At 42.6% G+C, this 10733-nt stretch overlaps 1 protein-coding gene and 1 long non-coding RNA gene across 2 annotated transcripts; one reads left to right on the forward strand and one right to left on the reverse strand.

The window, feature by feature from the left end:
* Positions 1–1439: 1439 nt before the first annotated feature.
* On the reverse strand, positions 1440–2625 carry LOC123133910 (uncharacterized). The gene is made up of 3 exons (XM_044553294.1): positions 2431–2625; positions 2016–2329; positions 1440–1915 (listed from the first exon to the last, which is right to left on the reverse strand). The coding sequence occupies exons 1-3, from the start codon at positions 2508–2510 to the stop codon at positions 1641–1643; spliced, it is 669 nt and encodes a 222-aa protein (XP_044409229.1). The 5' UTR covers positions 2511–2625; the 3' UTR covers positions 1440–1640.
* A 1323-nt stretch (positions 2626–3948) lies between these two features.
* Positions 3949–7824, forward strand: LOC123133911 (uncharacterized). The gene is made up of 3 exons (XR_006465430.1): positions 3949–4445; positions 4513–4567; positions 4935–7824. It is a non-coding gene; the product is annotated as an uncharacterized lncRNA (long non-coding RNA).
* The last annotated feature ends 2909 nt before the right edge of the window (positions 7825–10733 follow it).

The raw sequence follows: 10733 nt of genomic DNA on the forward strand, positions 1-10733 counted from the left end.
GTTGAAGTTGGCTACCCATACATTTGTCAGTGTTAGCGCCTTGCGACTGAACTTGCCACGGGGCCCCCCTAAGAGTGTTTTGGTCATAAGAACCTGCAAAAAAAATGACAGTGTACGACATAAGTAGAATGTCATCTTCATCGTTGCCAAGATGGCAACCGTTCTGTTCTTTTGTTATCACGCATCATACCAACGCCTGCATATTGTTCTAGTAGTGGCAGCAACGGCCCTGCAGAGATGAGTTGACTGTACTCTGATGCATTCCAAGGGGGCGTTTCTGGCCTTTGAGAACCCCAAGTATCAGTGCCATCTTCGTGATTCATTCTTTCTGTGTCTCGCTTCTTTCCAATGTGTTCTCAATCGCTGCATGAACAAGAACGCATCAACAATCCACAAGAATTGTATTCTTTCGCTGCTTGCACATAGAAGATAGGGATGGCAAGCAACAGGTCAACTAGATGGCAGTTACTGACAACGAAAGGTGGCAACTGTCGTTATACACAAGTGGCAATTAATTTTTACCACCCCCTTCATTCCAAAATTGTCCTTCCTCTCCTTTTTTTAGGGATTCCCACTCATCCATTTTCATGCCCAACTACTTGCGTCAATCAAACTAGGAACTTAAGTTAATCACAAACGTATTACATGGCAGATCTAGTGTATTCCGCCTGGCAATTGCGAATATACACTGAACCATGCAGTGTTCTACCCCTATAGCATGGATCCAGTACCAGATCGTGAGATTTTCAGCCTTAAGGATGAGAAGGATGAGATCGGGAGATTTCACCTGGTTTTAGCTGATCGTCTCTGGAGGGCTGGGTTGGAGTGGGGTGGTGGGGGTGGGGAGGGTTGGGGTGTGGTTTGCGGTGGGAGTGCCCTATGGATCTGCCCTGGTTGCCATGGCAACCATAGATGGCCGGCGACGGAGGTCGGGGTTCGAGAGGTGGGGGACGATGGCTGCAGACGAGAGAGGGGATGGATCGGAGGCCGGGAACGGCTGGGTCGTGCGGGCAGCGGGTTGTCTGGCCCGGACGGGGCAGTGCGGGCGGGGTTGCCACACACCGGACGTGCGGGCTGTGCAATTGCGCGCCCGGACGCGGTCGTGCGGGCGGGTTCTTGTTCACGCCACACGAGGCGTGTGGGCGGGTTCGCATACATGCCACACATGTGGCAGTTATCGCGACCCTATTAATAATGTCACCAAGCCAACTCACCATCTATTATATAATTATAAGACAAGAGGCAAACAAGCCATCACGTTTACCCACACAGGTTGAATTATCTCAACCATTATCTTTTTAATATAAACGGCCGAGATCTAAAGATGTAACGTAACAAACAAATTAAATCACGTACATATATGATGGAAAGTGCAAGCATAGTCACGTACATCAGAAGGCAAATAGAAGTTTTACTATGCCACCATAGCACGCTGTACGTGGTAATAAGGGACACGTTAATAGGCAGGTAATCAGCTTCACAACAGAATATACACATAATCTGGTCCGATTTGAACTCTAACCGAAGAAAAAACAACAAGACAGCCACGCTATGTGTTGGCCGACCTGGCCCCTATCGGCCAGATTCATGGAAGAGAAAACGGGCAAGCAAAAAAAATAAAGAAATTAGCGACATAGTCTCTACCTAATAATAAAGCGGCTAGCGTTTTTGGTCGTCCGTCGTCGTGGCTGTTTTGCAAAAAAGCCCTTCAGTTTTCCAGAAATTGCACCGCGGTCTCTCTTTAAGTGAGGAACGGCGGCTCTGCTCGTTCTCGAGCAGCGCAGGGGAAGAAAATGCGGCGGTGTCAGGCTGCGGGACTTGGCGTGGCGATGAAGATCCGGCGGATCCAGTCGAGGACGTGGCCGGAGGCGGGCGGAGAGTTTGAGGAGGCGACGTTCATGCTGGCGGCGACCTCCTGTGGTGTGCAGTGGGAGAGAGCTTTGAGTAAAGGTGAGAGGAAGGAGAAGAAAGAAGAGAGACGGGGCGAAGGGCGACGTGATGTAGGTGCTGCTCACCGGCGGGAGGACGGCGAGGGCGGAGGAAGGCGGCGGCGGACTGGGCCTTGGGCGACGCGGTCGGATCGAGCAGTGCTCGATGCAGAAGCGGGCGCTGGCTCGCTGCTCCTCCCGAGACGAAGCAGGGGTGCGATGCAGTTGACTTGGTGGATGAGGGCCGGCACCTTGACGACTCCGGCGAGGCAGAGAGGACTGGGACGGACACGGGGAAGACGGATCCGTCCGTTTGCCGGCTCGATCTGGAGGTGGGCAAGCCCGGGCGGTGTGTAGCAACGGTTGAAGGTGCCGGCGGCCATGAAGCTCCGATGGTGGCGCTGCACATAGTAAAAAAAACGGAGGGAGCTGAGGTCAGGCAGGAGATGGAGAGCACGGGGACGAGGAGAGGCCGAGGCGCAGCTGTGCGTGCTCTGCTCACCGGCGGCCTAGCCGACGAGGCGGCGGAGCGGCAGTGGACTGGCCGGCCGAGGAATGGCGATGTTTTGGATAAGGGAGCATGCAGTGTGCGGCTCGGTGGGGACTGGGGAGTAGTGCCTGTTGCTATTTTTTTTAATCAAAATCGTTGTTGCTAGATGTACAACGACAGGAAGCTGCTGGATGCAACGATTACAATTTTTTTCGGTGCTCATCCGTTGGATTTATGTGCGATTTTTCATGGCGTTGCAACAAATGGTTTTCTGCTAGGTGTCCACTCCTCACATTGGCTCACTGTGATTATTTGACTGTACCGCCTTACACTCTAACGGCAACAGTTTCAACTTAGTAAGCCATATGCTGATATTCATGTGGCTGTGATCTCAGAAATAAAAGTTTATAGGAAAGGAACAGAAACATTCACTGAACATAGGGTTGTGTTGTACATGTACAGAGAAAGGTTTGTACAATATGAAAATATGTTTCAAGGTGAAACAAATTATGATTATTAGTCATGGCAGTTGTAGGCACAGCTAGAGTCAACTAGGTGTTGTAATGCTGGACTAAGGATGGGCCTTGCTCGGAGAAATCAAAAAAATCCGGGGCCCTCCATGGGATAATATATCCGACATGTTCCCATTGTGCTTTGCAGAATTGTTCTTGAGAGCGTACCGAGCAGACCATATATGCAACAAAGCTCTAAAACGATGCACTCTGTCTTTTCTTGAACATGCACCAGGTACTCCCTCCGTCTCATAATATAAGAGCATTTTTTATACTAATGTAGTGTCAAAAACGCTCTTATATTATGGGATGGAGGGAGTACATGTCAAAACCATTTTCTGTAATTGTGGAACCGAGTTTGGAGCTGAAATGTTCCCACATATAAAAAAGGGCAGAATTGAATGTATGGGCTTGTAACTATGAGCCTTCTTCTGTATAGAGATGTACACTACAACACATATTATAAAAATTGTTAGAAGACAATTCTTCTACTCACTTTGCACCTCACTGTTTTTTTATGAAGATTGTAATATGTATTGATCTTTTGCACATATCATAATTTTTTGTATCGACCAGATAAATTTAAATTTAAAGAGCGATTGAATTTTCACTTGTACATTTTCTTATGGATAGACCATTCTCGATGGTACACTAAATTTTTCTTGCTACCAAAAATCCTAAAAAGATGGAATTGGATGGAACAAAGATAATAAGCTGCTAAGAACTCAGCAGAGCCAGGCGAAGGAGAAAGGAACTAGGAAAAAGTTGAGAACCACATATAAGCTTTAGATTAACTATCCAAACCCGGTATCATGTTTCGAATAATTGATGTGGGTGTCTATTGGCTAGAGGAGTGCGATATGTTTTTCTCCCGTTGCAAAGCACGGGCATATTTGCTAGTAATACTAAAAGGCCGAAACACAGACATCCATCCAACATTGACGGGTAGCTCTCACCAGATAAATTGAATTGTCTCAAAGAAAAAAACAGATCAATATTTTAGTTATTACTAGATCGGAAGCTAAGCCAAAATTCCAGGCAACTCCTAAGGGTCATGGAAACAAGATCATCCCACGATCGAAAAGGAGATCCTCCCATGATCTCATCCATGGCTGCCTCTTCCCGTCAGCGGCATGCCTGCAGTTCTCCGTCGCGTCACTATCCCATCCACGACCATGGCGATATCATCCACCGCCGCATCTTCCGGTGAACCGCATCACTGCCGCCTCTTCTTTCTCTTGGTGTCCAGCCGCTCAAGTACGCTTCCTTGCCGTCCACACATTCTCAGGTCAGACCGCGACTTCTGTGACAGATTAGAGTACAGGGGGACGGGCGACATTGAAGGATGAATATGAAACGCGAGCGAAGCTTCAGTTCAAAATCACTAGAGAAACTTCAGTTCAAAATCACGAGAGAATATTTAGCATGTTCAACCTGGCAATAAATACGCGATGCACATGCCCTGCATGATGAGATATACCTGGAGCTGAGCTTCTCTCCTATGGCCATCAATGGGTATAATTCAGTGCAGGTTAGCCTTTAATTAATCCCCAAGTCTGACTTTGATTTTCTGCACTAACAGGCCAGACCAATCTGGGGATGTCGCAACAAAGTGTTGAGCATAGGAGGCTTGGCAGGTATTGCACTATTTTTCTGTTCTGCTGTAAATTCTAATGCATCTTCTCTCTTTGAGTTATTAGTTCTCTTTCTGAAGCTGGAAGGTCTCCGTGTCGTGAAAATTTGATGCGCTCTTTGATGATTTTTAAAAAATTGCTCAATATCTATAGCCAATATTCGATTTTAATTCAAAGGATTTGATTTTAGTAGTTAGCTATGTCTTCACATATATAAATAATTCATCAGAGGATTGATTTTTTATTTTTTATTTATATGAGTTACAGACAGTGGCCCTGACTATGCAGATACCATGTTCACTGATTTAATGTTCTCATCCTCCATTGATAGTTGTAGGGTTCAGATTTTGATTTTTTTTTTGTTCTGCAGGGTTTTGGACATGTACATTCGAACATTGTTGTACAAACAATAACAGTTTGTAAACATCCAAGTCTTAGTACATATTACTCTACTTGATATTTTTGTTTCATACATTTTACTTGCTCGGTTTGTATGTGTGAGCGAAGTAACTATTGTCGTCTGGACTGTGGGCAGTGGGAGAGCTAGCTTGCAAATCTCAGCCATGGTCCATGAGGGGAAGGTAAGTAGAAGATTAACAAAAGGTAAACATACTGTCGGCATATGACCAAATGCACGATACTTAAAGCAAGACTGATGAACTAGAAAGTATGTTGCGGAACTGAAACTAACTATACAATCAGCAATCCTAGCTTCGTTTCTATGTGTGAACAAGTAGTTGTTGTGGCCTGGACAGAGGACATGGGAGAGCTAGATTACAAATCTGAGCCATGGTCCATGAGAGGAAGGTAAGTGGATGATTCACCAACGTAGACATCCACCATGTGTGTGCCCCGAAAGCAGCAGAAGTTCGGCCCCAACCCCATCAACTTGATCATCGATGTGCTCAACACAGGTATGTGATAATCCAAGCCCTATGCACCTTCTCTATCCTATTCCAATCATCGTCAACCAGTCTGATTCCTTCCTGTGTTCTGTTGGGCGGCGATGAAGTCTGGGTATTTGAAGAATTTTTTTCTTTTGCTGAATTTTCAACCGCAGTGGATGCGTACATTGATTTTATATCATAAGAATTATCATGTTCTTGGCTCTATCAACTTGCAAGAAAAAAATGTTATGCATGGCAGACATGTGTATCAATCTTGGTGTTCTGCTTCTACTATTTGCATACAAGCAGCTATGTATGTGACCTAACTCATGTGCTACTTACAGAAAATGATTTTTATCTCAGGAAGATAGAAGTCATTCTCTTGAACAAGACACCATTCAGGTAGCCAGTATATTTACACTAAATTCCCTTCCATGTTGCTACTTGCATACCAAAGGTTGAAGATCAGCTCATAAGCAGCATCCATATCAGAAAGTAATGCTGAATTTCTTCTAGGGTGTACTAGATTTTCTCAAAAGCTTTGCAATGATGGATGATAAGGAGCTGTTTATGTGCATTTAATGTTGCAATGACCTATGTTCTGAAATAGATATAGCTTAAAATCTGAGACCTGCCATAAGAAATAATCCAAGGTATGAACAGTTCATTCAGTACAACAGCAGAGCCGCCAATGTTTTATTACTGAGAGCGGGATTTAATTAACTGATGGATGCAGTCACATATTATATCTGAAGTTATTTCTTTTTAGGTGTATATTTCAAGTTATCCTGAGAGTTCATGTTTGATGCTGACCAAGGAGTTTGCTCTCTCAAAGTATAGTATACTCATGTAGGCTGTTTTTATATGTTGCTCTTGCATAATGAGCTGTATGCATCCTCTCTTTGCCAACGTTAGCTAGGCTCCATGAGGGTGTCTTTATATGTTAGGATTCTGATTACTAAGAACCATCATACAGTTGCACTTATATTAATGTATGGTCCATGGTATGAGCGCATCCTATCTTTATATTGAATTACTTAGATTTTATATAAATATACAACCTTTCTCTGAGGTGATGTAGGAAATTTTGCAACTGATACTAAAATATGGTTACTTTTTTTCCACTTAGGACACTGGCGTTTTTGTGGAGCTACAGGCCGCTTCTAAGTCAAACTTGGTTATGTTTGACCAACTATATAGGAAAATGTGATAAGATCTAATACAATCCCAAATACCCATAATACAAAAATACATTTCATAATAGATATCATGAGACTAATTTGGTGTTCAAGATGATTATATATTTTTCCTGACCATTAATGTTAAATATTGATGGTCAAGATTTAAGGATGTAAGGTTACATGCAAACATTGTAATGAACAAAGAGTGCAACACGTGACGTACAAATAGAATGGGATATATTCCCGTCTGAGTGGATGCGATGTACCAGTCCAGAGCAATCCCGCTCACACACGTTCATACAAAGCAAGTTGTGCAATCCGTTTTGTATAGCCGCGTAGGCATCCAAAATTACAAACGGTTACATCATCGCCCGTGTCATCAATCATTAATTGATTTAATCCGTTCGCTTCTTAAAGATTATTAGTAAGTACAGTACATTTTTCTACCTAGAAATTAGGTAAGTACTTGATAAAATCATTTTGTGTTTTTAGGAGAAAACTATATATTACATAAAAAGAGTATGCATACATATCAAGATTAAAATAAAAAATCCTATATTTGCTTCCTCGAAAATAGATTTTCATATATGTACTTCATAAATTTCATAAATAGATGAATTTTCGAGTAGTCATATTAAATTTATTATTTCGACTAGGTCAAAGATGAGCGGAGATATAGTTAAATTATCGATCATTGACAATATTTCACTATTACCGCGTGCCAGTAACCAACAATGGAATGATCTATGGACGAAATAAAATGTCCAATATATGCACTACATCTGTTACCTAAGAGGAAAAGAAATAGCAATTCCAATATGGTACAGTCGTGAGTGGTGTATAGCATACAAAAGAATTAAAATGATGTTGCAGCTATGATGGTACATGCTGAAATTAAGCAATATAAATGTCGAGAATGTTATTCCGTTATTATGTCTTAGCTTATAGTCACATGAGATTTGCGCAAATAAAAAATACAATATACCAAAATACACGATATCTAGAAGGTTAGGTGATTTGAGTTTCATATTTCCTCAACGGTCCAGTTGTGGTACCACCAAGTACTCATAATTCATCAACAGTTTGTAGGGAGTGGTTACTTTTTAAGTGACTTAAAAATAGTTATTATATCTGAGTCAACATTTATAGCCCTTTGACGAGGATATTCACAACTCTTTTATATAACAGATATATTCAATTACTCTTTTTTGTATAACTAACTATTTTTTGGCACACCTTGCAAATGAATTCCTCATACACAATCAAGTGAAAGTAATATAAGTTCTCAAAATATAAAATATATTTAAATATATTTTAAATACCAAGATATAGTTACCAAATATAATAATTATAGATAAAAGTCTAGCCGCGCAATTGCGCGGGTAACCCCACTAGTTATTAATAATAGCAGCGACGAACGACGGCCCAGGTAATGCCACCTCCTTACCCTCGCTCCACCGCATCTTCTATCGCCAGCCAATGGATATGCAACTGCGGCCCAGACTTGGTGGCCGAGCAGCAGCGACCTCGACGCGGCGCATGCGTGGTAGCTGATGCACGGCACAACGATCGCGACCAGGACGAGGTGACGGGAGAACGGCGATGACTGCCAAGACCTGGTGTGACGACGATGAAGATAGAAACTCCGACGACTCGCCTCCGTTCAACAGCGCCCTGCTTTTCCGCATCGCCTCCATCAAGCAGGGAAAAAAATTATATGAGACCAGGTCTCATATAAAGCAGGTGAGACCCGTCCTGATGGATGACACGTGGCATTCACAAATCACAAAGCATCTAATCTCCCCCCCTCCCTGATTTCAGGTGGGGGTGGGGGAAATGCTTTGTGATTTGTGAATGCCACGTGTCATTCATCAAGATGGGTCTCACCTGCTAATCCGTGAGACCTGGTCTCATAGAACTAGAGATGTATGCACCCCACCGAACTCGATCCGTAGGCACTACCGAATCGCAAATTCCGAACCCGAATCAGTGGACTGCGAATCCGGTAACTATGGCAGTGACCAACAAGTGGCAACAGACGGGCGGCAGACCGTCTAGTGGCATAAAGGACGATGGGTGGTGGTAGGGCTATGGGAGGGGCAGGTAGACTGAGGAGGTTGCCTGTGGAAATCTGGCATGTGGTGGCATAAAGGTATATGGTTTGATGTTTGTCTTTTACCTAGATGAATACTTATAGCACTGAATTTATGAATGTAGGCGTAAAGGACGATGGGTGGTGGTAGGACTATGGGAGGAGCAGGTAGGGCTATGGCGACATAAAGGTATTATGGTTTGATGTTTCTTTTTACCTAGATGAATACTTATAGAACTGAATTTGTGAATGTAGATTTATAGTATTGTGTTTTTTTATGTTTACTTATTGTCGTAATCTCATGCATAGGCTGTTCTGATTCTTAAATTGCCAAAAGACCCCTTAATAGAAATCACTCAAGTCTGCTTTTTATTGTGGAAGCTCGTTGTATGTGTAAAATTATTTATACTCTTGGTCCTGGAGCACGGAGCCTACAAAACGCCGAATGTTCCTCCTGCTGCTGTAAGCTTTTCATTTGATTATGTTTTCACCTCCTGCTGCTGTGAACATCAAGTATCTTTACTACCGAGTCTATCATATTTTGGTTATGTTGATGGCAGGACCAAGCGGGAAAACACCAGAAATAAGTTCAACTTGGGGGAGAGCATGAAGATGATGAACTAGCTCGACGGCTTGTACCGTGTCTTGTGCTGGAGGAACATAAAAATCTCCGTTTCCTCATTACTTTATTCTGATAGTTTATTTGTCATATGTTAGATTGGCGAGAGGTGGGGTACCAGAAAGAGGCGACGTTAAAATCGGTGCCAGTGACGATGACGGTGGACACGATGAGCTTGGCGACAGCGGCTGCCACAACATTGTTGTACTCGGAGCCCATGCTATCCGAGCGTGACAATGCCAATAGCTCAGTCCTTTTGCATGTTCATTGACAAGTTATCCATACAGTACCTTGGCGTCAACAACCACGGCCATGATGACGGAGTCGTACTGGCCGACTGCCCTGCTTCCATGCGCCGAGCAGTCTACTGGTTTGAGATGACCGTGAGAACTGCTGGGCTCAAGGGGTTGGATCGGGTTCACCACATGTGGTGGCAACCTGGATCAGCTACCTTTTGTTGGACCTTTCTGCTATTTGATATCTCTAGGCTGGTTTTAGTGCTCTGACAGCAATTAGCAATGCTAAACTTGAGACCAAAAGGAGTTGTAAGAAGAAAGGAGTTGCAAGAAGTGTTCCTTAGAAACTGTACACTAAACTGCTTGCACATTTTCATGCATGTTGGCACTCATCTTGGAGCACAATTAAATGGAAATCAGTAGCAAAAATACAATCTCCATAGTGGTAATCTAATCCTAGAATTTGGCTTCATTTATATATTTCGAAGTGGTTCCATGATTTTATATTTTGCGTACTATGTTCAAAGTGTAACTTTTAACCTGGGATTTTAAGTGCGCAAACAGTTGATATGGGTTACAATTGAAGCTTACATTCATTCTACTGAATAGAAGAAGTGGCTTCTGATTGTACTAAAATTTCTTAAGAGCTATAGTAACTTTATTCTGTAGCAATCTGTTAATTAAGAAGTGATATGTTCCCCTTGCTTTGAAGTGAATGCAAGTTTCGGGGTATACTCTTATTCATTGCAAGCATCACTGAGCGCAACTTCTGGAACTTTAATTTAATCAAAAGAATACTGGAAAGAAATACTATTCCCATTAATTTTTCTACTCCCTTTGGTACACCATGTCATATAAATGTGATGCAAATTGTTGTAGGTTCAGTTTTACATTCTCCTCCTGCCCAGATGACAAGTGTCTATTTCAATATATTCCCTTTTTTCTATTTTATAAAATACACTTGTCACCATGGAAGTGACATGTGTTATTCCTGAGAACTGGTTTAGTTTGAGTTGATACCATTTTTTCTTTTCCATTATTTTAACAACATCTCCTTGATTCATAGGTCGTACCTTCTGCTAGACTGTTTTATTTACTTCATTCGAAGACTTATGTAATACTTGATGTATTTTTTTGTAATAGAAACTTCACAT

This window comes from Triticum aestivum, chromosome 6B (assembly GCF_018294505.1).
Source record: "Triticum aestivum cultivar Chinese Spring chromosome 6B, IWGSC CS RefSeq v2.1, whole genome shotgun sequence".
NCBI lineage: Eukaryota > Viridiplantae > Streptophyta > Magnoliopsida > Poales > Poaceae > Triticum > Triticum aestivum.